Source organism: Genypterus blacodes, unplaced genomic scaffold (assembly GCF_046128005.1).
Source record: "Genypterus blacodes isolate CSIRO-AG114 ecotype Tasmania unplaced genomic scaffold, CSIRO-AGI_Gbla_v1 ptg000044l_1, whole genome shotgun sequence".
In the NCBI taxonomy this organism is placed as follows: domain Eukaryota; kingdom Metazoa; phylum Chordata; class Actinopteri; order Ophidiiformes; family Ophidiidae; genus Genypterus; species Genypterus blacodes.
Genome location: NW_027466857.1, coordinates 7750793 through 7778498, shown reverse-complemented (window position 1 = coordinate 7778498; position 27706 = coordinate 7750793). Strand labels below are relative to the sequence as shown.

Here is a 27706-nt window from a genome sequence, read left to right as displayed (position 1 = left end):
TTGTGTTCTGTGCTGTGCTTTTCCTGCTTTCACGCTCTCCCTAACTCCTTCCTCGCCTTTCCTTTCCTCTGTGCTGACAAATAAGGGACAAACCAAGTGGACCTTGACTTCAACAGTGCAGATGAGGGTTTGGTGCCGAACAGGCAGGCGACAGATGTATTAAACGATGAATGAGGAATCCATACGTGGCAGCCCATTCATCCCAATGAAAGCTGCTTACGCAGCACTTGTGCCTAGAAAGTTCTTCCACTTGCTATTGTGGGTCTGAACTACAACACTATAACACAAACTTGTGACACTGTATTTCTTCTTGTTGTCTTCTTACAATAAACATTGTAAAGTCTGCTTGTGAGATGTTTTATGAAAACAAGGCAACACATTTCATTGCAACTTTTAACTCTCCTGAAGTGCCTGACAATTGTGGCAGGAGGAATTTGACTTTCTGAGGTATATTAGCCTCAGAAATGTGTTCTTTGATTGTATACTTTCACTTCACTGCAGCCACGACAAGACATCGTTTCAGTTCCTTCTCAACAAGATGAAAGAAAGTGGAACCACTCTACAGTACTTATTGTGCAAAGAAATCGCTTCCAGCCATTTGCTGAGAACGCGAGAGGGGGAATAAGGTCAGCAAGTGCCAGAAAAATATGATGACACTTTTCAAAGGCTAATTCCATATTACCTTCATGTTAGCACACTAATCAATTTAGTTTCACCCATCAAGCTTACTCAGATCATTAGGAAGCAATTTTCATTTTGCCTGAGAGTCCATTAGTTGCTTGAGTAACATTGGATTCTAAATTGATGTGCTCAAATTACATCTGGACTGATTTCAGAACAATAACAAGCACAGAAAATCACATATAAACGCATCATTAGATCTAAAACACATCACAAGTTCCAGCCATTGATGGAGCAAACGCATCAGGCAGTAACATCTCTGCATTACCACCAACTTGGCCAATCGTTCCAATTCCTTTCATTATTAATGTATTTATTGGCGCCTTTGAGCACCCCGGCTCCCTCACATCTTAATAGATGGAAATAGGAGTGCGTACGCTCCACTGAGCATCACAGGAAGTGACTTTCATCTACCTTGCGCAAGGTGGGCAAATCAGTGGGGAGCGAGCCATTATGGCAGTGTTGTGGTTCATTTGAGTGCCGTGCACTGTGCAAGAAAACATGATCTTTCCAAGTGGCCAGGGGATTCTGCACAGCGGGGTCACTGGGGAGGAGATGCCCCGTAAATTACAACTAATTACAGCTTCTATTGAGCTGAAATCCGGCCGGCTGGAGCCCACAATTCCACCAAGACTCGGGAGGGATTTCACTCTTCCCCACTTAAAGCCTCGTATCCATAAGCAACACGAAGAGACTTAACAGCATTTAAGGCATCTTAGATGTCGTCTGTAGATAATTCAAGGAGCAGCAAGACTATCTCATATCCGGTTCTGCATTAAACACATGGAAATATGCCTCTTTTTCACCATGATAACTTGAATATTCATTAAAAAACCATAATTTAATCATATAGCTTGATACATATTTAAAATGGCCACAAATGAATAAAAAAATCAAATGTCAGAGACTGATACATGTACCCTGACATGGACATGATTGCCTCATTTCCAGCATGTTTTTCTACAATATTGCAATGAACTTGAGTAAATTACACCGGCCACTCTGTTCATATCTTGCCATGATGTAAGTATGATGTAATTCCCTCCGCCAACAGTTTGAGAAAAACGGGAAGCTGTAATAGTGAGAGTCAGAGAATAAAACACTGCATCTTCACTTGCTGTGTCATCCTCTAAGAAGGCAATAGACCGTGACCTTTAGCTTTTCCTACAAAATCACACATTATGTACACAAGTCAAGCTTTGGCTTACATTTTGAATAGAGTTTACAAGCACATATCCTCACAACAAAAGAGAAAGCCTTCAAGCAGTCAGATGGAGCGAAAGCGACTAAAAAGAAAGACGATGGCTAAGCTTGAAACAGTAGGTGGGTGAGGATGAACACATATTTGATGGAGGGTTGCAGAAAGCACAAAAAGAATCACCAGCTGCACCAGAAATCCAGGGTTTTGTTTGTGCCTCACTCAGTATATTTACATGCACACTTTGCTCCAATTACTGTCTGTACTGCAATTAAGGCAAACATGTAAGACACAGGGATGTCAAAAGTACATCACTCGACTTGACACCAAGTTGAGGAACAGCACGGTGCGGCTATGGTTTTTGGTAGCACCGCCTGCACTCGGTTGTCATTTGTATCTTGACTGCCAGTCCAGATGTTAAGCAACAGAACAGCCATGTGCACAGGACGAAACAGCACGGCCGCACAGACCTGCTAGGGTTATAGTCAAAAATATTAACATTAAGAGCCTCTGGAACATCGTGGACACATACAAACAAGTCTGCAAAAGCTGCCATCCAACTTACTTTCCTTCAATGCTTCAAGCTCTTTTCACATAACTGAGAAAGTCAGCTTGACATTGTTTTTAGATCTTATATAACAACATTTCATGCCATTTTCTGATTGTATCATGATATTTGAATTCAAATTTCTCTCATATTGGTATCATATACAAAAATGTTGGTATGGTGACATCCTTAGTGAGAGATTCATCAAATGAAAAATAATTGCACGGCGGTGAGGAAATGCATGCAGAGATTGACTGCATCATTTGTAGAACAATGTATTGTTTACATGCATTTACAGCAATTTCAGGCTTATTGATGCTTGAAAAAAGGTTGTTCATTGCCTAAATCAGAGAACAATCTAACATGTAATGTGAATGTGAACGTACAGGAGATGAAAGAGTTTCCACAGCACTCAGGATGAGCACAAGCCTCATCTGTAAGACATTGTGCATCGTACTGTTACCATGGGCACAGGAACAAAACTCCATCTGTCCTCTCCTCTCCTCTTTCTTAATTAGAGCTACTGTCTTGAAAAAAAAACAACGACACTGTACGCTGAATTTATGAATGTATGCCACCAAGCAGCCCTGGCATTTCTATCACTACATAGATACATACGCACAAAGAAAAAGGTGGAAATGGCGGACTGGGCCGGAGGTGGTGACTTCTGTGCCAGACGCTGGGGTTGTTGAGAGCGAGCGCGGTGCCCAGTCGTCTCAGCGAGGGTGGCAGACAGAGCAGGTTTGAACACCTGTGAGACTGGTAAGCCATAGCTTTGGCAAAGCCTCTTAGCCCCGGCCTGTGTCATCCATTCTATGTGGCACCGGGGCATTTACAGCTGCATTACACACAGTATGCGGTGGATGGGATTCCTTCTGTGCCAGGGTGAGAAAGGTATATTTCCACGCTGTGGCCTTCTGGGAAAGGTGACTTTCAGAAAAGAGGGTGAAACATATTGAAATGTCATGGGAGACCTGGCAGAACACCCACACGTATTCTTCTAATGTTCACACATTAATGCTTTGCTGCAGTTTAAAGTGAAGGGCATGAATTGTTATGCAAACAGGAGCAATGCTCTTGCAGACACAAAACAAGCTTCTGACATCGACCCGGCATCAGTCTGGGTTCCGAATGCGGTCAATTCTTTTAAACATCTCCAGGTTCGTGGCAATTCAAAGTTGCAATTACTGTGTTGTATCTGTCCAACATCTTCACTACCAAGACAAACAGAACAGCCTGAACACGACGAGATGTCACTGAAGCCGTACCGAAGGCATCATGATGACTCACTTATAAGAAACACAAAAAAAGCTAAATTCTAACTAAATTAGCAAAACAAATTTGAGTTGAGGTCAGTGTGCAGGGTAGTGACTCACGCCGAGCCCACTCTGACTTTCGCTCTGATCTTCTGGGGCCCAGACAAGAGGTTGAAGCCAAATTGCTGCTTGTGTCTGTCACAACAAGCCTGAGGAGCTCTGAGACGTGTCCTGAACCGGCCTTGGAGCACCGGCAGACATGACATTTTCAAGCGTGTTTGAAATTTACTAGTGCAAAATTTTGAGATGCTTCTTCTTGTGGAGTAGTTCTATATCAGGTCTCTAGAGTGCCATTGAGCAACGCTGCGGGCGCCTTCCTCTCCTCCACACTCTGACTTGCGGCTTATTTTTCTTCTTTTTTCCATCTGCACAAAGTAGGCAGCACACAGCTTTGAATGACAGTTCCACCTTATTTAGGTCCATAATGGAAAAATACACGCGCCCTGCTGCGTGTTAGAATGACAGCGTTTGCATGCAGTTTGTGAGGATTTGAGTGTGAATTTCAGGCATCGGTCATCTCTTCCCAAGTGACAGATCATGGAATTTCTGCGCCCTGTCTGCACTCAGTTGTGTTGCCTCTCCACCGCAACGTCATGAAGACATAAGATCACAGAAAAGGTTATGTCATCTCAGCAGTTCATCGATTTTGTAAAGGCTTTGGAGGTACAGGGTCATTTCGGATGAGATCGGCGTCTGTTTGTGCGGCAGACCTACTTTGAGAAGTGAAGCTGCAACTGAAAAGGCTGCGGATGCTCGACAATGAAGGGAAAAAGACAAATGATGAGGGTTTGATGTGGCCCTGTTTGATCCTACACGCTGGATTTTAATGATGTTGGTCCCAGTCTCATCACGCTGACAGACACATGGCACAAACACAAAATCTCCTTTACAAAGCCTTCTCGAAACAGTAGATGCATGCTTAATGGCCAGAGGAGAACTATAACACAGTTGTATGGAGGTGGGATCTCAATCAATCAATACAATCAGCGGTAGCAGGAGGGGGGTAAACAGAAACACCGGCAACAACAGAATGATAATCAGGCGATTGAGAGCTTGTAAAACGAAAAGACTGCCTTATTCTATTAGTAGTGAATTTGATCTGTAATTATAAGATACTGATAGAGACGCTGATACTCATCAGGATGGATCAGCCGACATGTGCATCAATTGTGCATTAATTAATACAGTGATCTGCCACAACTGACTCAATGCTTCATTTGCTGCTTGCTATGCTGCATGGCTTGATGGGAAATGATCAATACAGCTGGACATCTTCAGTTCATACAGTACTGTGAACTTTTGTACCCTTGTGAAAACACACACATCCTGTATAGATAGATGTATTTGACAGCGTTTCTTCTTCTTTTTTGACAGCTTGAACTGATTCATTGGATCTTATAAGGTAAAGACGTTGAAATGACAGACACTCCAAAGTCCTGAAACGTTGGTATTTATATGCGAGGAGATGCAGGGAAAACACACGAGGCTGTAAGAAGGAGTTATTATTTTGGGAATATCATCCATATGGCGCGCTAACAAGATGTCATCTCGTGGAAAACAGATTAGGTTGTGCCAGTTGTGTATAAACGGATGCATGAGGCATTCTTTATCTTGATGTAACTCTACAGTCAAACACGTGTTCCATCCCGCGTACTTCACTTATTATTTTCCATGAGTGACTTCACAGTGGCACACTTGTTCTTCCTTCTTTGATTTTTCTTTGGAATATGTGAAGAATTCAGTAGAACATTTTCACTACTTTTCTTTTCTAGGTATTGAGTGGACAGAGATGCTCTATTTACTCTAATCTTTACCCGACTTATCTTTTTCTTTGTTGTATCACATTATTACTATCTGCTAATGCAATGACGCAATAAAGCCACAGAGATCATTAAAGTTTCATCTTATTAGCCCAGTAGGGAAAAGTAGGGAATGCGGGCAAACGGACATCATTACTGAGAACGACTTCCAGGGAAACATAATACTACTTTTTTCTTCTGGCTGACATTAATGATTGGCTTCTTTGTCAAACCCTGGCAGTCTTGTCAGATGCAGCTGCTATGGAGATGAGATTCACCTCAGGCTAAAATAATGTTAATGGGACTCCAACAAAAACACCTATCATATACATATCTTAAGGGTGCAGCAGGATCACCTTAGTGTTTCACATTCTGGCGGCAACACTGGGAACTTCCTCCATTCTAACAGTTTTCATTTCTTCCCAATTCACCTCCAGAAAAACAACATCAGAAAGCTTGCCTGTGGATTTCAGCTTGGCCTGTTCTGTCTCTAGAAGGCTGAGGTTAATACATAGATTTCTACTCAATAAAATGTGTGTCATTTACACACTGCTATCAGTCCTGCTGCTCGACAAAGGGCTAAGTGATGTCACCGCTGAGCTGACGGCTCCTCAAACGTATGGGGGAGGAGAAGACGACAGTTGAGAAGGAGAGCAGAGACACGCGGAGGGAGCAAATACGAGGTGATAGGGGAATGTGGTGGACACGTCTGTGTGGAGAATGCCGCAACACCCAGACATAAATAGTCTGAACTAAAAATCCTGAGGGAGGTGAAGTGGGCTGCAGTTTGTGCCACACCCACGAGATCGAAGCGAAAAAATATCATTAGATCTTTGAATGAATTTGACAGGTGGCTGCAAACAGGCTAGCACTGGATTCTGGGATTAAGGAGCGACGCAGAGTTCTTGTCGGTAATTCTTCAAGACAAATAGCAGGGCTCCCTAGACGCCGCCCCCTGCAAGGCAGCAGGCAGCCTGCACTAATTAGCAAGGGAGGTGTGAAGGAGAAATCATTACTTTGTCCACACACTGTGCCCTATATACCCCTCTCCCTCCACTCAGCGCTACCCAGCCACCTCCCATCTATCCTCTACCCACAATCTGCAACAAGCTGTGTGAGCACATGCATTTTTATTTGCCTGTGAAGGTCCAAGAGTGTGTACAAGGTCTAAACCTGCTAGGAGAAGATCAAAATGGAGGGTAAATGGAAGACCACAGATGAGGGTGAGAATAAGAGACATGGAAAACAAGAAAGGAGAGGAGAAGATGATAGAGGTGCAGCAGAGAATAGAAAATACTGTTAGACTGGGCACTTGACAGGAGAGGAGGGAGGGATGGAGGGTATGAGCATGCGCTCCAAGGTGTGTGGACAGCATAGCACCATGACTCCCTGGGTGTAATTATGATGGAATGGTCTCTGATTGATTGTTTGAGCCCGCAGGACCTCCAAAGCACCTCTGTGCTATGGACGAGGCCTTTGTGGCAACACTCAACGCCCCCCACCCACCCCCCCCCCCCTCCCCCTTCCTCCTGTGGAGCTCAGCTGAGCCTCTATTCCCAGCAGCATGATTCATGAGCTCTGGAGCTCTATCCTGACCCTGGCACGCCTGCAGCACAAACCATCAGGTAGGACTCAAAACAGTTGCCCCCTCCACAATTAATGAGCATAAGAAACAGGGGGCAGAAACCACCCCAACACACAACACGTTCGGACTAGCAGAAAACACACACCGTGTGTATTTTGATTCATTCTTAATGGCTCAAACTGCATCCACAACTATTCACTGAAAGGTTCTAGTTTACCGACAGCCAGGAGGCAAAACCCAGATGGAAGTCTGATCAAACTAAAACCTCCCCTGTTCCAGACACAATGTGCTGCAGGCGTACCAGTAGGTGTACATAGTCAAACCAGTCAGATTTACAGCTGGGTGGCACAAGCAAAGTGCTGCACTTAGTGCATCCTAGTCACTATCTCTTCGAGAGCATTATGAATATTTAAAGATGGCTCAATTTTACTTACACGCTTTTAAAATATGTGATCTTTATTTCATGGAAACAGAATGCATAAAAGCACTGAAAATTGAGCCTGGTTGCATCTTGCTCTTTTTAGAAATTCACTTTATACTGAACAGCACAACACAATGGACTCTGGCTCGCAATGGACTCGCCAAAGTTTAAGCCTGTGGTTCTGTATGCAAATGAAGAGCTACTGGCAAAAAACAGTGAAAAATAATAAGGACGACAGATTTTGGAGAAAGTATGGAAAGGAAAACCATGACCTGTGGAGGGCAGCAATTTGTGCCAAATACCAAGCGGCACAGTTTCACCTGTACAGAAACAACAAATTCTGCACATGCGTCGCTCTCTAACTTCCTCTACCACTGACTCAAAAAGGCAAAGGGGCAAAAAAATGAATTTGCATATTCATGGGTGGTTCACAAAAGCATCCAAGGCAAATGGTAGCATTGCACATAAATCCAGCTCAACTACCCACCCACTCAGTCCCCACCCCTGGAAAAAAGCGCCCTTTCAGCACATATTCATAAAGGTTCTCTAATGGCTTCCACAGGGACGAGGGGGCCTTCTCCTCAGACAGAGACATTTCACAGGCCCACAGGCGGAGTGGAGAAGAGCCAAGAGAAAAATAGCAAGAGAGAGAGAAAGAGAGAGGAAGAAATGAGAGAGAGGGAGACGAGAGAAAGCAAAACAGAGCAAGACAGAGAGAGAGAAGAGAGCGAGAGAGAGAGTGAAAAGAGAGAGAGAGGGAGAATGTCTTCATCATGAGTGGAATAGGAATGACGCCCCACTGGGGTCTATTAGCGAGCTTTTACATACAATGGCAGCTTCGCCAATTTCCAAGCGTATCAACAATGCAAAGGCTCTGTTTACTATGGGATGGGGTTGAAGGTTTTTGAGGCGACCATCACCATTGTTAAAGCTAGAAGAGGACGCTCCTTCACACCTACGCTGTGGGATTTCCAAAAGAAAAAAAAAAAGCACAAGAGTCCTGGCAATAACACTCGTAGATCAAAGACGACCGGTCTGCAGAAGTTTGTACAAAAACCAGACAAACTGTGACAGCGAAGGATCGGGATTAGAGCTGGTTCAACCACGGACCGTAGACCAATTATTATGAACCTGTAGTTCAAGTGCCTTTACCAGTCTTGCCTCGGTCAAATAAGAAGCAGCCTATTAACAGTTCCTCATGGACAGAACCCCTCCACTCATCATGGTGCTTATTAAAGCTGCATAGGGAAGGTGGCATTTTCACTTATTAGCGAAATTGTCATGTAGATTTGACAGATGAAGTTGAGGGTGTCCACGCCAAAGGACAGCCGCCACCGCTCAGCCGCCATACGTGACTCATACGTCACACACTCACCGGGTCAAATTACACCACAGACAAATTAAGAGAGCTCGCTCGTACATCACTGCCATGGTCCTCATCAATCACCGTGAGCAAGGAACTCTTAACTTCCAATCCTGCAGTGAACAGGAAGAGTGAGGGTTATTCCATGGACTCCAGCGACTTCTTCCGCTGTCGCTTCAACCCCGAGAAGAGGAGTGTCACCGTCAAAACCGATCGCTTAGCTACCTGCTCACCTCACTGACTCGGCTCATTAAAAGCTTAATTTCAGCAATTCACGACTACGAGCTCATCGGTAATTAGAAATCATTGGTTTGACAGGCATGTTTAAGAACATCTGTGTGTGTGTTTGCATGCTTACTTAGTCACTGATTTCAATGCAACACGGTGGAAGGTCAGGGATGTCTCAGGGAATAATCTGTGTTAAGTTCTGGTGCTGATCCAGATCCGGTGGTGATCTAGCTATTCAAAAGGTGTTTTGGAACTGTTGTGTTCAGTTTCATCAAATCTATTACAGCAATCTCACAGGGACAAACAAGCTGGCACTGATGGATTATCAATACGTACAATGCAATCTGGATCCAGATCTGGCAGACTAAAACATGAGCTAAACACATTAATTTATGGAAGAGCTCGGGGGTTTGATGATGCCATTGCTCTTTAATAGGAACCGTGACAGATGTAGGAAAATAATGATGCTAGTATGTTATTTTTCTGTATTTTATGAGTTGGCTTGAGCGTCTGGAGGTTTATGCTCTGATGAGTGCCCTTCTGCCGTCTCTGAGTGGGAGTGGTTGCAGGTTTATGTGCGTGTACAGCAGGACAACACGATTGACCTTCTTGAGTCGGCGCCGTTCATAAAAACCACTCCGGTAGGTCTTTGTTGCCATGAGTAACAAACAAGTCCGATCTTTCTCCTTCTCTTAGTGTATCTGATATAATATGGACATAATGTTACATTTTGAACATTCTCTATACAGATGTGGGCAATAATATTTCCTTCACCATGTTAAAACACTTTCTTTGCAGTAACTCCCCAGTTAGTGGATGTGGAAGCATTTCTAACCCAGTACGCCCACTGGACCAATAATTATCCTGCTATGGACATACATGGACTCTTACATATGCTTAAGCCTCAGCTCATTTCCCTTTCCCTCACAAAAGCAGCCAGCACCACCTTGTTAAAACTACATGTTTATTATGTCCTACACTCTGACTCTCATTCCTGCCTAAACTAGTGCATAATGTGCAGCTGTATGGAAACTGCAGCATTTTGGAAAATATTCTGCTACTTGAAATTAATGAGAAAATATTTTAGCATATGAATATAAATGAGTCTGTCATCCGCATAATAACTGTTTTATGAGCAAATGTATTAACTGAAAATTATAACTTCTAAACTATGTGGTGATGTGCTCGTTTTATGCCGGCAGTCATTATGGGACAGTGGGTTTCATGGTAGATATCACACCTCTTCAAATAAAGTTCCTCGTTTTGTTTTATCATCACTACAACTACAAGTAACCGTGTGATAAATTCTCTTTTCCATCCTTACTCAGATGAAGCATGTCACACTTTTTTTTTGTTAAACTCACAATTTAACCTGTTGCCCTCAATTAATTGAAGTCAATCGATGCTGCATTTCAAATATGTTCCAACAGCAAATGTGTCGTATTCCTCCTGTCAACGGCTAAAAATGATTGGCGTTGCTAAAATCTGTCATGTCATCAGCACGTGTATTTAAATGACCTCATCACATCCGCTGTGGCTGAAAAACAAAAAAATCAATCATGGAAATTAACTCTGTTCACACACACACACACACAACTCAGACATCAACACATATTGAACAGTGTGAGCCAATCCATAATATTTGATTGATATAATAACATTTTGTTTGTGAATTATGTCTTGGAATACATGACTCAATGTTATTGCATCATGTAGACTAGAGTGACGGGTTGATATCTGGCTTCCTTTGGAACGATCGGAGAATCCTCAGACACACACACACACACACACACACACACACACACACACACACACACACACACACACACACACACACACACACACACACACACACATCTGATGGCTTAAAGAAAACCTTAACTGTTCGGCTTCAAACAATTCCCAAACAAAAAATATGCCTTTGTTTTTTAAGCTTTGGCGATAACAACAAAGACATTGGAGGTGCTATACTGCATGCTCTCTTAAACCTGCACAACAGCGCTCCAAAAATACAACTGGGAAGGAAGTGAGAGGGCTGTGCTCCACACTTCTCAGGTGAACAGCTGGACTGTGGAATATTTGGCGGGCGGAAAGTATGAGGCACAGCTGGCTTTTAAGAGGAAGAGCTCCCCGGGAGCCTCTGGGAGGTCACAGCCTGCTAGGCCGTGAAGCGTTGCTCGGCGGGATCCGTGTGTAAAGGCAGAAGGCCTGTGCCACTGTGTGCAGATGTTCACCCCCCTCCCCTTCCTGCTCTGTTGGCTGCCTCCAAACACACATTCATGGATATATGCATAAAAGCACACACACACACACACATGCACACCTTGGTGCAGACACGGCTCCAACTCTTACAACAGACACCTACACTGACATACTGTACACCTAAGCACACAGACGCACACATACACACACACATTCTCTCTCCACATCACTTTTTGTGCCCTCCATAGCAACAAGCTCCACCTCAGTGCTGCAGTGTTGTGCTGCTGGAAACAAAGTAGGCTTTAAATGAGCTCTCCAAGGTCTGAAACATAGAACCAAATGCAGGAAGGTGCCCCTCAAAGCAGCAACTAACTGTTTTTCCCTCCCTTCATAAAGTAGCTTCTATTCATTACCCACAGGTAAAGCAGTTCCAGACCCAGTAAAGATAAAATAAGCTCAAGGCCCTAACCTTCCCCAAGCTTATTATGTATGTCTCTCACTCTGTGCCACATTTGAATAGCACATTGACATACACAACAAACATAATCAATAGCACAAAAAGCGTCCTTCCTTTAATTTCTGAGCTGCGTGCCTGTATCGACCGGAGGGCTCCTGGGGGACGAATACAGGAGGGACAAACTGTTTCTGGGGCTAACTTGTTTGTTTGTGGTATCATGGCAAAATAAGTTGTCGGAGGGATGTCAGTCAAAGTCACACGCGGTGGGGAAATTCATTTCCGGCGCAACCTGTGGCTCCGTAGGTGAGGTGTAGTCACCAGACACCGGCACCGGCAGCCTACTGACAGTGACGGATAGAGAAAAGGACAGTGTGAGTGGCAGGGCCTAGTGAGGGACAGCACTCCGCTCCGCAACCTCCTCCACGCCGTCTGTCCGCCCCGACAAACCAAGGCAAACCCAAGAGACAAATCCCGCTGCTGACACCAATGGACAAGCACATCTGGCGAGCAGGGTCCACTGGGGTCCGCCGTGACAGCACCAATCAGCCACTTGATATTCACTCTGCCGACTTACCATTCACAGAAAAGCAGAGGAGCGATGGAAGAGAAGGAGAGAAAAGCAGGAGGGAGAGCGTTTTCCACAAGAAATCAAATATTAATCAACCCGATCATGGCCGTATCTCCATAATTGGAGTTTGACGTTGACGTCCAATCAATCACAAAGCCTAAATATGTTGAGATCAATAGGAAGCTTATGGTGAATGATGAGAATGAGGGCATGAATATTAATGCTTTAGTGGCTCGCTGATATATTTTGCGGAATTACGACACAGTCATTTTAAAAGTTGTTATTGCAACATTATCATGATGTGCTGAAAAATGTAATTGCGCATACATTACCAAAGTATCAACGGCTGCTTTGCCTGGGCCGATGTGACAGCAGAGTTTGTTTTATATGTCTCGTTAGTTCTGTTGCCCTTTCATTAATTATGTACCAGAAACTGTCCAAAGGCTATATTGTTGTCTACAGTGAAAATTAAATATTGATAAAGCTCCAGCTTTCACCCCAGATTTCATTGTGTTAACAAATATGTTTTGTTTGCAAAACAATTTGAATTTAATAATTCATCAAAAGGGGAGAGGCCATTATCATTCAGAATCAGCTCTGTGAGAGCTCCAGATGTCAGGGATCGTGTCCTCCGACTGACAATACATGCAGAGTCTGTGCCCTCTTTTATACATTATTGAAAGCAAATTCTGCAAGGTGGGTGTAGACATGGGCACAGGGACTGATAGATAACATGTACAGAGGTGACCTGAGACTGTCTGTCAGGAAAATAATCGTGACGGAACTACAAAGGGCGTATTTACACCCGGAGTCTGATCGGCGCATTAACTTGCATGTGATTGCGATGTCAGACTGAAAGAGACCCAAGAGACACACTCCAAAATAGACCCATGGATTGTTAGACCAAAATCCAACATATGATGTAACCGAACAAACCCTGTAAACGTAGGAAACACAGACGGAGGCGGCCACATGATTAACACGCTAAAGTTTTCCTCACATTTGCAAAGATTGTCACAGTTTTGCCTGCACTTCCATTCTTGCTCTCACCTCAAGAAGCTCATTTGCTCCTGCTATGATTACGATGCGCAGCATTATCGCAGCTGAAAGGGCGTCTGTTCAGATCCACACATGTGCAGAACACATGTTCATACACACGCACACACACACACTCAATATCCCAGACTCTTGGTACCCAGCTATTCTACTGCACCTGGCATTTTTCAGCCATGAACAAACACAATCCACATGAAGTCAAAGCTGTGCTGAGGCCATGAGGCCCCTGAGCCACATACCCATCTCACAGATCATAGCATCCCAGTGAGCAACAACATTAGTCACCAGTTTCATATTGGTCATAAATCCGACATGGCAACATCCTTGACTCATGCAGGAAAACATGACTGTGATGCTTACAGCTGTAAATTATTCAGTATTTGTTAAAGGCCGAAATCATGAAGAAGAGGAGAGCGGAACCTTAACTACACGGCACATCCACCTCTGCTGACCACTCCATCACCCCTCGGCCACAAAGCTTGACTTGACCTTCGGTTAGTGGTGGCGGGAAGCGCTGTAAAATTGGTGGGGGATGTGTGTGTGACAGAGAGAGAGAGAGAGAGAGAGAGAGAGAGAGAGAGAGAGAGAGAGAGAGAGAGAGAGAGAGAGAGGAAGTCTCTTCAGGATTTACAGAGGTGCCGCTCACCTCGCAGCTGACCGTACTGCTTCACAGGTCAGCCGCTCTCGCTGGACTCCATTAATACGCCAGTCCACCTTGTGGCACACTTTATGCTCCGCTGCGTTCGCCACCTTAGGGACGACTTCACTGTGCACTTTACTGCAGAAGAGAGCACGGAAAAGAGGAAACCCTGACATCAAGAACGAACAAAACAAAAAACTGGGGAAAACAACGCAGGGTGGGAGATGGAGTCAAAGTTTGCAGAGTACTTTCTGTACACTTTATGTACTTTAATTGGTGTGGAACGAACTCGCAACACTTCATCTCTTCGACAAAAACAATCCGCCTGTTATGAAGGTCAAAGTTTGTTATTGAGTTTAGGAGCCGACTTTAACGTATCTGATAAACCCCGACTCCACTTTCTTGGCCCCGTGGCCTGAAGCACACTGTGGGGACGAGCACGGACATCATGGTATAAATGTGTTTTATGGCCAGGCAGCTGCCAGGGCAGGTTGTTTTTTATGCTTTCTGGCTGAGTACAACATGGCCACCTGCTCGGTGTAAAAACCCTCGCTGCTATGCTGGGCTTTATGGGCACGCTCCACGACTAAACAAAGATATACAAGGACGTGTGCGGAGAGAGCTTCCTGCCGCATATGCTGTGCACTTAAGCGATTCATCTGTGCCATAAGCATCGGCAGTGGCAAATCCTTGGCTCCTTATGGCTCGGGGCATCATGGGACGTGTGTGTGGTGGGCAGGGGAGTGGGACTGTATGCTGCATGGAGCCACTGATGAATTACATTCCTCCACAAGTCCACGGTTCCCTTAACCCGGACTGTGCGTGTCAATTCTCTGACAACTCTGTTAGCCTAAGCTACAGAAAGCCTGCTGATTACTCTGAGACCCTGAGTGGAGAAACTGCAACTGGGTGGAGATTCACAGATGATCTCCCAGAGGATTCATACTGTGTGTGTGTGTGTGTGTGTGTGTGTGTGTGTGTGTATGTGTGTGTGTGTGTGTGTGTGTGTGTGCGTGTGTGCACGGGCTGCGGAGGGAGGTGAGTGCCACTCAACCACCTGCTCCTCTGATAAACAAGTTCATGTACGAGTAAGAGAGAAAATTATTATTAGAAGGTTCCGAGTGTTATCCCTCCCTCCCTCCCCCTCTCTCTGTCTCTCCCTCCCTCCCTCTCTCTCTGTCTCTCCCTCCCTCCTTCTCTCTCTGTCTCTCCCTCCCTCCCTCTCTCTCTGTCTCCAGCTCACTTTCACAACTGTGAGCGGTGCAGCAAAATTACTCCCCGCTAGAGAATAATAAGGAAGTTTATGAAACGTGACGAATGCGTCGGCGCTCTACATGAAATACCAATGAGGGAGGCGCCCCAGCGTAGCAAATGCTACATTCTAATATCAACAGTCACCTTGTGTTACTCCCTCCGCTTCCCAGAAGGACACGGCACACAGGCAGCGTGAACCCCGCATGGTGTTATGCGCCGACGCAGACAAACCCGTCGCTGGCGCTGATGCACAGACAGGTGAGCGGGCACGTGCGGGCAGTGTGTCGCCACAGCAGGCTGTCGTGAGGAGGAAGAGGGCGAAAGGGGAAGAAGTGTTGTCATACTTTGTCTCCATGTCAGGGGGGAGTGTGTGTGTGTGTGTGTGTGTGTGTGTGGGGGTGTTGGCAGCATCACCTGTGTGCTGACATGCTGTGTGCATATTTGGTAGCAGCGTTGGGGGGGGGGGGGATTGAGACAGAACATTTACACGCGCTCTAGAAGTGGCTGCACTGTGATTAAGCCGATGAATCTTCCATCTTCCCTTTCAGACATCATGTAATCCTATAGATTTCCTGGCTGAATGTATACAGCTTAATCACGTTTTGCCTTTAATCGCACCGCAAGGACACACACAGTACGTGGGAGTACTGGAGTGTGAGAGCGGAGCGTCGAAATAAGCCAGGCAATTAAGACCCCCGGACTAACAGGGATCCACTGAGCGCTCATACCTCCACCAAGGACAAACCCCTGGAAATCGGATGTTTTAAAACATTTCATCGTTACAAATGCGTTCATCATCATCGGTTCAAAGCAAGAAACAACGTTCAGGTCCGTTTGTCTGGAAACATCAACGGGTGACATCATCACAGTTGCATTTTGCATGGAATGGTGGGCGTGGTCATTTGCCGACATGTTGTTATTATTCTCTTCTAGTGTTTGTTTGTCCCTGATGATTGAAACTGGCTGGTCGTATATTTGCTGCGACAGGAAAGACAAAGATGAAAAGTCTGCTCCGCTCGTGTGTTTGCCGCTTGTACACTTTGCTCCTTTAGTGCCAAACCAGTTGTTGTGTTTCAACTGGAGCATTATTAATAATGGCCGTGTTAAGATGCAGGGCTAAAAAGAAAACTTCGGAGGCCTGGAATGCAAAGCTCTCTATATTTCATGAGGGTGCGTGACCGCGCGTGTGTGTGCGTGCATGTGTGTGTGTGTACCTTTGCATTCCTACGGTCAAACCTCTTATCCGCGTCTTTCAAGAGAGAATGTGTTTTTGCTTTCCTGCATTCTCCACAGGGACGATTCAGCTGAGGGAAAAGAACACAGAGAAAGTTTGAAACAGCTCTTATGTACTTTTTAGTGAAATGATCCTAAGAAAGGCCTTTTTCTCTATATAGAATTCTTTTTTTATTTAGACTTCCACATTCAGAGGGGCACTCACTCTATTACCAAGCCCTCTTACTCCTTTCGACATCCATTAATCCCTCCTCTATTCTTAGGCCTGCATCTGTGCCCTGTGTGTGTGTGTGTGTGTGTACGGGCATGGCCATGAGCAAAGAGCATGAGCTTCGTTGTCATGCAAAATGTAGGGCATGTCAGTGAGTATACAACGAGTCATTTCTGACCAGGATTTGACCAAATGATCACAGAACCGGAAAATGGACAACAAGTGCACTTCGATGATTCCGAAAGCTTAAAGTGAAGTAACCGAGGCATCAGCTCCGTCCCTGTGGCAAGCGCCCCGCCAACCAGAGCCTGCTGCTTTAAAATGGATGCGAGTGGACACATTCCTCCGAACAGCGCAATTTAAGTGGCGACACAAAAGTAAAAAAAAAAAAAAAAAGCTTTTGAAGGTTGCACACATCAAAGGATGTTTATCGAGGGTCCTCATAGCCCCATGGCGGCATAAATGGCAGAACTACCCAGCAGTCAAATAGGGTAACACACAGCAAATACAAATGTGTGTGTGGAATATCAAAGAAACGCTTTGATACAGTAATCTTGGTGATTCATCATTGACTCCTGAAACAAAATACCACAAACAAAAAAGATGGTTTCATCCGTTGGCCAAGGTTGATAAAAAGCGAATCACTACTGTACGAGAAGCTGGCTGAGTGAGAGGTAAACTCATTCTGTCGCCCTCACTCGCACATCTCGGCTGGCTTTTAACTACAGCCTTGTCACTCAGCACCCTGAAAGGCAAGACCTCACACAAGTTTGACAGATAAAAGTCTCCTCACTTCATTGCAGTTTGACATTTTACCTCCCAGAAAACTTACAGCCTCCTGCCTTTCTTTCAAGCTTTCCATCTCTCTCTCTCTCCCTCTCTCTCTCTCTCTCTTTCTCTCTCTCCCTCACACACACACACAGACACACACACACACACACAAATTCCCTGAGTCCATCTACTCTCCTCCTGTCCATCTGCCGGGCAAAATGGAGCCACAGACAAAAGGAGACGGAGGCTAACTCAGTGATCTGAATCAAATGGCAAGGGGAGGAGGAGGAGGAGGGTAGCGGGGAGAGGAAAGGAGGAGTGATGGGTGCCAGGGAGGGAGCGAGGGAGATGTGGGAGACAGAGGGCTGGGTGGTGAAGGGAGGCATGAGGGGTTAGATGTGAATTTCTTCTGACAGGTTGAAGTCTCCTCTGAGCTGACCTCCTCCCAGCTGGGAGCTGTGTCTGCTGGAGGATATGGGTGGGCTGAGGAGAAGGAGCTATAAGGAGGAAGAGTGGGCGGTCTGTGTTCTTAGACTGCAATCATGGAAATGCAGGAGGACCGACAGTGACCAACACAAAGGCTTTCGGAGTATAATCTGATCCACTCCAGTCTTTAAACGTAGCATTACCACCTCAAACGATTGTAAACAAACTGTAGGTAGTAAATTGTACTGATCCATTTCTATAGACGGGACAATAAACACTACAGGTCAGAGCTCACACCAGGATAGAAACAGAGTTAAAACCAATCAATCAGGCTGTGCGCCTTGATGTTGCATTGACAAACAAATCAATCAAATAAACTGAACCAATAAAGGTAGATGCAACCCGGGTTACGTATTCTTGTGTACTTCTCTCAAAATGGATGAAACCGTAAGCCATAGAAGAGAAAGCAGCTTGATAAATAAAGAGTAAAGGGCGAATGATGAGGGATGTTACCAGAGCTAAAGACCTTTCCAGATCAATCCTCCTGCGATTGAACGTTGATTGGCAAATGTCTCCTCTACGCATTAGTTTCCGGACAGTTTCGCCGCGGTTCTAACTTTCCTCATCAAATCGAACTTTTCACAGAAGAGGAGACTGTTAAATGAACAAATCAGAGGCAGTCAGGGAAGTGTAGTGGGGCAGCAAGGATGGGAGATTCACCTGAAGTCTAATTTGCCCACCGTTCTGGAAGTGAAGCATATAGGAAATTAAAAATATATATCTTAAACTGGACAGATTTGGGGGATACATAATGTCAGAACTAAGATTACTGGCTTTTCAATGTTTAACTTACCTTGACTTTCCCTGCAGCGGTCCTTGAAATGATACAGATCCGGACCTTTAAATAATAGGGTACCTTTCCAACTGCCCGAGTGATTTATAATCAACCTATACCTAGTATGGAAGAGAGCAGAAAGGAGTTAAGGATGTTGATATACGCCAGGAAACTTCAACCATTTGAGTTTATATTGAGTACGGCCTATGACAGCGTAGTGCAATTAGCTTACCTTGCTTTCATGCGTTGCCGTAGTTACAAGGCTCAAGGATCAAAAGGCAGGCATCCATTAGAGAAACAACGTCTCATTCTAAAGCACTCAGTCCATACGGGTTACATGTGGGTTTTATTAACATGTCCATCAACCAGGTAAAAGCATGAGAATGGTGTGTGTGTGTGTTTCCTTTTTTAACATAGTAGAGAGCAAGGAAGTCAAGTTAATTCACTCACTTTTACCAAATTGCATTCGATCCATAGGAAAATGCGACGTGTGATTCGACACAATCTATCTTCCCCCGTGAGGTTCATATCATACCTCCGTGATTCACCGAGCAAGGACGGCGAGGCGAATCAGCGAGCCGATGCAGAAGATGTGTCTTCCTTCTGGGTCACCTTAAAAAGTTTCGTAGACTGGGGAAGGGGGAAAAAAAAGTGCATTGATTTGTGAGCAGCAATATTGTGACAGGGCCGCGGCGGAGCGAACCTGGTGACAAGCGAGTTTTGGTGACTCCGGGGGTCGAGGAAAAGAGGCCAGAACATTGGTCGGGACGTCTGGGGGGAGGATGACTGTAAATCTAAACGAAAAGAGTAAAAATGTGTCCGCAAAGCCGACGTTAGGTCCCGGCTGAGGTGGAGGAAAACATCAGTGATGGATCCGCTAAAGAAATACTGAAATACACAAAAATGCGAAGTTAAGTTGACAACTGTATTATGACACTAAGCCTAAAGAACACAAGACAAGAAAATTCCTCCACAAACATGTTTACCAAGACACCCTTTTACCCTAAACACACACACGTGCATTTATCAAAGCATTATATTTAAGTGGCACTTGAGTAAGATCCACCTCAGACAGAATTAGCTCAGGTAGGAAGGGAATCGTTATTCTCTGCTCTGTCTCATCTCCATAATGTTTAGCCTCAAGAAGGTGGAAATGCAAAGTGAAACATAATTATGTTGTACGCCTGCTGACAACTGATCTGTCAGCCCGCGCGCAAGAAACACAACTGTGTGCACCGTGAGAGAGAAGAAGAAGAAGAAGAGAACCTGTGTGGGCTTGGCTCATCTCTCACGCTCTGACAAGGCGACTTACCTGGAGGTTGTAAAGTAAAAAAAAACAAAAACAGAATCAAATGACATAAAAATGGAAAAAATAAGTACCTGCTACACACACACACACACACACACACTCAGAGAGAGAGACAAACATAACCGCACCTCTAAGCTAATTATGAAACACACACTTCCCACCTCGCATACCTCGTTCTATCACAACAACCAAGACAGATCTCTCACACCCCTGAGTACAAAGCCCCATTACAGCAGACTGGACCAAATGTAGAACGGAAGGGACATTTTGCGGGATCACCTGAGAAGTCGCGAAGATAAAAAACCCTGCACTTCTTTATGTGCCGCCGTCACGTATAGGGAAGTAGGTTGGCCACTATCGGCGTGTTTACTTTCCAGCCGACTACAAATTAACCTCCCAAGATCAACAATAAACCTAATTAGAGTTGTGTTCTGCGGCTCACATCTCTGAACACAGATCACAGCTTGTCGAGAGATGAATCTCCATCTGTCTGGCTGCACAGTGGGAGGAGGAAAGACTTGGAGAAGATCAGGCCCAACCATTGGCAGATCAGAGCTCCCTCTGTGTGTGTGTGTGTGTGTGTTAGTAAGTGTGTGTGTGTGTGTCAGGCAAAGGGAGAGCAAGAGAGGCCCTTGTGGCCAGAGGTTACTTCCCCATGTCAGCCTTTATTTTATGATGTCATGCTGTAGCAGGGAAGTGGGACATGGCAGATGTGGGGAAGAGGGGTGGGGGGAGGGGGATGGTGAACGCGCCATTGGATGGGAGCAACGCTAAGGGGCTCACCCCGGCACCCCCTCACACACACACACTCCCGGGATGTAGACAGACAGGCAGGCAGGCAGTCAGGAACACACAGACCTGACAAAGTGAAGCACAAACACAGACAGAATCTAATTTCCTCACACGTTTGAGTCAAATAAAGTATGGTTTCACTGGATTTCATTTATTTTAAGCCTATATTGGCAGTAATGGAAACAGGCACAGAGGCTCATTTTTTACAGCCAAGGAAATTCAGAAAGAATGTCTTCCCTGGTTATCATGGGGATTTTTTCCACTATCAAACAATAAAAAAAAATGAGCGAATTATGTGGCTGCCCTGCCCTTGTCCTCCACCTCACACTGAGAAAATCTGCAGTCTGGGGGGAGAATTTAAGGTCCAGGAAAATGATTAAAAAGGGCAATTCTTCCGGTTATGTATTTTCTGACTTGATAGTAATTTCCCTAAGCTGCCGTTGGACATGACAACATTATCACTTTGCCTTTGACACCGTGCAAGATAAAGTAGTGGGGACACCAAGGACCAAATATGTTGCTTTTATAGGTGGGAGCTGTCCCATTCATCATGTGCTAACACCTCCAGCCCACTGTAATCCCTGTCCATAAGTCAGCCAGGAGGAGGTATCTTCTGCCCCCGCCACAAACTTAACAGGGGATGTAATTTTACACTGCGTATCAGACAAAAGCAACTTGCCGAAGATAAAAGGAACACTCGTCAGGCAAACAAGAGCGGATAAAGAACAATTTTTACACCTTTGATAAGTGTGAATAAGTAAATGGAGGCAGACGAAGAAAAACATGGACACACATCTTTCAGAAATCAGTTTATATAACAAAGTGGTTATTATTTAGTATGATATTCCGTTACATGTTTTTATGGAAGGACAGTGTGCATTAACATTTTTTTGCTTTTTAAGGATACAAAGGAACATAAACGTTACAAATATAAGTGTTTCTTAAGACGACAAGACATCGTCAACAAGGAAGGCAGGCAGGGATATGGCAGCTTCACACCTCACGTCTGTCAGCAACTGAGCTTATACTCCTTCGCAAAATTGGCCTCCCTGTGACTCAGTGGGAAGCGTTGACAAATTTAGGGAAGAATTAGCATATGTGGCAGCTGAGGGAACTATTTACCAAGAGAAAGCGTTTGGCAAATGGTTCACCCTGTTGGCAGCAATTCATCTTCTGCCTGATGAGGTAAAGTGCGCAGTCAGTGAGTGTAAGTTCGTTTACATCGCTTTTCCCACCGATCACCAGCAAAATGGCACCTTTACTTTTGTTTCGTTTGGATACTTTTCCATACCCCTGCCTCCTCGTTCTCACAATTACAACGGGCACAAATCAAATCAGTTTACACTCATTACTTACGTGCTAAAAGACAATGGGGAAGGTTAGGCCCCTCCCACCCCCGAACACAGAGGCCTGGTTTACACAAAAATAATGGAATACTTCACAGGTTCCTTTCGCCTGAGAGTCCCTTACAGTCGTCTGTAAAAACGCTTAAAATACGGGGGAGAGAAATACTACAATCACAGGGATCGGGAGGAATGTGGTCGCTGCTGAAGAGTGTTCTTTTGTATCGCTGAAAGATTTACTTTTGCACAATAACGATGATTTATCCGCTGCCATTTTGTCCAGTAAGTGGCAGTACGTCTTAACATTTTTTGGAGACGTCGTTCTGGGTTCACATCAATGTTGACCGCTCGCACAACAATGCGTGGTTATCGTGATTGCGGAATGAAAGGGCGAGACGCAGGAGACGGGGATTTTAGGAACTTCTACAATGATAAAGTGTAACGTTCGTCTCCTGGACTGAATCGCTACAGAACAAACAGTCGAGTTCTTGTGGAAGTTGGTTGGAAACGTGTGGCTAACATCTTTCATCTCCAAACTTTGAAGAAATGTCTTAACTGGATCAAGAACGTTGGTTGAACAACAGCAAAAATCTGAACTCTTCCACCCGTTCTCCCTTTTTGATATGCAAAACAATAAAATCTGCTTATTCTCTCACTGCTTGGCGATGACTGAACATTTTCTTGGCACGTGTGGAAAAAGAATTGATTAAATAGCAATGAAGCGACGAGGTTTCGGTTGAACTATTCCAAAACAAACACGCTGTAACAACAAAAACACGCACGCCAAATATCAAAATGTGGCGTGTTCTTCATCTTATTTAGCGATTATTGCCGCGTAGAGGTCATCAGCAGAGGTCAAAGGTTGTGACTGACTATGACAGCACAGGATCTCATACCTCTCATGCACGTTAGACAGCCTGAGCGCCTTCGTCTGTACAGAAACCTCATTCTCCACGCTCGCTGTGTGACTGAGCCCGGCTATTGTCTTCTTAAATATCCACTTCTCTGGGCATTATAGATGCACCTTGAGCCGAGGTGATGTGTAAAATTGCATTTTTTTAGAACCATGCCGGCTGTAAGAGGAGGCATCATCATCACACACACACACACACAGACACACACATCACAAGCGGCACTAGGAGATTTCCTTTTTTTATGGAAAAATAGGAATCTTGTGAGCCCAGGAGACAAGCGCACTGAATCCTATTTTGCAAAGGTTCCTGTTTCGATTACCAAGTTGGCAAGCGCGCGTATACGCAAACTAACACACGCGCGCGCAGACACACAAAGCCTACAGCAGACTTATGGCATCACGAAAGTAACTCATGTTGTGGTGAAAGGGTCACTTATGCTATTAGTGTTGGAGGGTTTGTGGCGTCTCACTACTCACTGGCTAAGAGGAGCGGCATCGCGTCTGCTGCGCCCCTCGGTCTGTTCCCCCCGGCTGTACACACCCTTCTTCGCGGATTCACCGGCTGCTTTCCGTTTCCTTTTTATTTACTGTTTAGGGCGCTGAGGGGACAGGTCTGTTCTAAGCACGAATACATGAATAAATAGTCGACTTGAAGAGGACAAAACTGTTTGACAGCGGGGTCCTTTCCAGAGGCTCAAAGCTTACAGCCAAGTCTGCTGAGAGGAGAGAAACTGTCGGTGGGGAAAAACTTGAAAAAACTTGAGCAAAGACATGAAAGAGACGGCGCATAAACAGGACTTAAGTAGTGTTGCAGTTTGTAGGTGTAAGAATCATAAAGCATGAGCTCATCTGATTCCTCCTGCTTTCATGAGCCACTCTCCCCAGTTCCAGTTTTCAATTCATGAAGGAGGTTAGATCAGTGAGGCTCCATGAGCTCAACCAGGATCTGATTTTACTAATTGATGACAACATTAAGAGCGTCTGCTACGGAAACCACGAGCAGAGCTGCTGCATGGTGTGTGTGTGTCCAAAAACCTCCTTCATGGACAGAAGCTGATGCGACATGTTTTTTTCTTAAATACAAAAAAAAGAAGAAGCTAAGAACACAGATGAAATGCGAGAAAATTATAAAGGAACGCAACCTTCAGCGACAGAGGCCGCCTCTGCAATGCATTATGGGATATGGGATACATGACTCAGATTGCGTCTGCATTCACTACGATCAACTTTGTGTGGATGTTGCTTTGTGTAAAGCCCCCCCCCCCCAGCCCATAGTGAGAGTTCAGAGGTCGGTTCTGAAAATAGAAGCCAGTCTGCGGCTTTGCTAATCTGGGGTCATGGCGACGTCTTTCCCAATGAATGACAGCTGATGCGCTGCTCCCTCTGCTGAATGTAGTGAATACATTCCGTTGTCTGTTTACTGCTGGATGTATGCCTGTAGGGTGACCTGCTCAATTATGCTTGAGAAAAAAAGGATTTTGTACAGATATATTGCAAATAGCAAGCTATTCAGCTAACAGTGAAGTCAAATACGATGACCTTCTTAGCTTCTCTTATGAAATGAATTCCTCCCGTGAGAGGCAGTGAACATGTGGAGTAGTAAGAGAGGAATGAATAAATACATCAAGGCGATCAGGCCAACGTGACGATGTGTGTGGCTCAAGTACCAAAGATTCTTCTCTTCAGTTCTGTGTGGCTTTGTTATCCATTGTCACCCAAAACCCAGTGCTCCGTGTGAATGAGTGCTTTCCTATGTGTGTGTGTCTCTCTCTGTGTGTGTGTGTGTGTGTTTTCATCTGCCACACTTGAGGGGTGGTCTGTCCCTTCTTCAGATGTCTTCCAGCGTTCCACCCCGCAGGCCTCTTTGGCACTCATCTAGCGTCTCGTGGTGGGGCGCGGGCGATCATCGAGCCTGGTGATTCGCGTTGTGGCGTGATCGAGACCTTTCCAGGACTGCGCGGCGGTTGTCTGTTGCATTAAAGACACAGGAATAAAAGAAGAAGAGGAGAGAAAGAAAGCAGTCAGTGGGGTTACGAAAGAACAAGAAGGTGTTGTTGCATTGATCCAGCGCTGGCACGCAAAAAGCTCAACTAAATGAAAGAGTGCATACAGAAAGCGAAAGGAGGCAGACAGAAAGGGAGGGAGGGAGGGAGGGGAGGAGTGAGGGTGGAGGAGAAACAACATGAAGCAAATCCAGAGCTGATTGAGGGGGAGAGCAGCAGGGGAGGATGGAGAAACAGAAGAAGCTGCTGGAGTGGAGGTGCTTGTGTCTGGTGTCATAGTAACTTCATTGAGCTCCCTGATCCCAGCTCCACTCCAGAGCCCCTCAACAAACTCTCACATCAGATACAGCAGGTACGGAAGCTGACAACACAAATGCACGCGCACGCACACGCACGCACCGAGACACAAACACTCCGAGAAAAAAAAAAGAGCGGCACAATAATAACATTATACATACACAGGGGTACACAGTGTGTTGCCATTGTGGTTCTATCTCCGAGGAATCGAAACGCAGTGGGAGAGGATTTCATGATTCATTGGTGTGTGTGTGTGTGTGTGTGTGGTGGGAATGCAGTAACGTTGGGACTGCAGTAGTAAGTCTTCACTTGTCTGATGGTTTGGGTGGTCGTCGATGACCTAATATGGTGCATGGGCGGGGCCAGGCTCAGGGGAAATAACCTGTTCAATTTTGGTGGAGATCCCGGAAATTTGCACTGATTTCTTAGTATTGAGAGAAACAGTTAATTTGTCAAAGAAATACACCAATGAGTGGAAAAAACAGGCCTATTAATCCAACAATACACAGTCAATAATGCAATTTGGTGCAGATCCAGAGTATTACAGCAGTCTCTTTCTCTTTATTGCTTTTGGCAATTGGTCCTAATTTGATACCCGGTCCTCCCTGTGTTTGCTTAGGTTTGGGTTTTCTCCAGTTTCTCACCTCTCATGTTAGTCAGGCTGATATCCCTGCCATTGCCCTTGACCAAAAGCAAGTCTGTAGACCTGGAGTTTGTCCCTGAACACTGAACAATTACTACCCACTGCTGCAAGTAATTAGGATGGATCATCACTTGCCACGATAATGACTTGGGACCTTCCAATGGAAGTGTAGGAACAATTAAAACAATTAACATTTTCTATGTCAGGCAGGTGTAAGGATACCAACATTTAATGGGAAAAAGGGAAAGGAAAGTATCACCATACAAATACCAGAGAGGAGAAATGCCCTAACTCGTTAACACTGAAAGTTCACAGTGTGTGCGACACAACCTGAGGTGTGTGTGGGTGGGTGTGTGTTTCACTGAGGTGTTTGTGGAGAGCCTGCAGACCAGAAACACCTTGGGCGTTCTTTGGTGCCAAATCTTCAATAGAGTCACACAAACAAAACATCTCAAGGTATCCAACCATGCCTGCCCAAAAATGACTGTGGCAGCCAGGTGGCAGGTGGGCTTGGAAGCATCGCCATGGAGATGACTGCAGGCACGCCCACACAGGACTCCCTGGTATTTCCAAGCGTGCTGCCACCGCCGTGTCCATTTTTCAGTGCCAGCTGTAGGGTGCCAGACATCCCAGGCTGGGCGTTGTTTAATGGAACTTGCTTCATCCATCATGTCAGGTAATGAGCTGAGAATGACGGTGATGGCTATGACACACACACACACACACACACACACACACACACACACACACACACACACACACACACACACACACACACACACACACACACACACACACACACACACACACACACACACAGAGAGGCACATACACTCCACAAGGACTGTCACCACAGTGGAGAACAGAAAGCACTCCTTCTTCAGATTGGATACAAAGCATTATGCAGATGGTGCACAGGAGGAGAGAGGGAGGAAGAGAGAGGGAGAGAGAGTGAGAGAGAGAGAGCAAGAGAGGGAGAGGTAGAGAGAGGGAGAGAGAGTGAGAGAGTGGAGAGGGAGAGAGTGAGAGAGTGAGAGAGAGAGATAGAGGGAGAGAGAGAGAGAGCTGGAGAGGGAGAGAGAGAGCGGGAGAGAGAGTGAGAGAGAGAAAGAGAGAGCGGGAGACAGGGGGGGAGAGAGAAAGAGAGATCGGGAGAGAGAGAGAGAGAGAAAAAGAGAGAGAGAGAGACAGAGAGAGAGAGAGAGAGAAGGCACGACAGATCGAGATATCGAACTAAACGGAGGCGAGGTGCAGTATCTCTGCTTGTTTTGCTGTAAAACACCGGTGATCGTTGATTACTTTGCTACTTATCCATTCCTTTTTCAACCACCGTGCAGGGTCGACACACTGTCCGCATACAAAAAAAAAAACCCTGTGTGACACAAAAGGGGATTGGAAAAATAAAAGATCATCCATGTTGTATTCCTGCCAATCATTTGCAAGCAAAAAGAAATTGTAACCTCGTTTGAAAGCCAGCAATCCCCTCTAATGCCCGCCGGCCTATCAGAGGAGCAAGGAAACAGCCTGGACCCTGTGTGTCTAATACGAGCCGGGCCGGGGCCACGTCTATTACTGTGAATAGGATTGAGAGAAAGAGGGAGAGGAGAAAGGCACA

At 45.3% G+C, this 27706-nt stretch overlaps 1 protein-coding gene across 4 annotated transcripts in view; it reads right to left on the bottom strand.

The window, feature by feature from the left end:
- Positions 1 to 22193: 22193 nt before the first annotated feature.
- The window catches only part of diaph2 (diaphanous-related formin 2), a 326344-nt gene continuing 320831 nt past the window's right edge, over positions 22194 to 27706 (bottom strand). For all 4 annotated transcript variants that reach the window (XM_076149017.1, XM_076149018.1, XM_076149020.1 and 1 more), the window contains one exon: positions 22194 to 25116. In XM_076149017.1, coding sequence (XP_076005132.1) covers positions 25052 to 25116 — 65 coding nt within the window. In that variant the 3' untranslated portion in view covers positions 22194 to 25051. The remainder of the gene's footprint in view (positions 25117 to 27706) is intronic.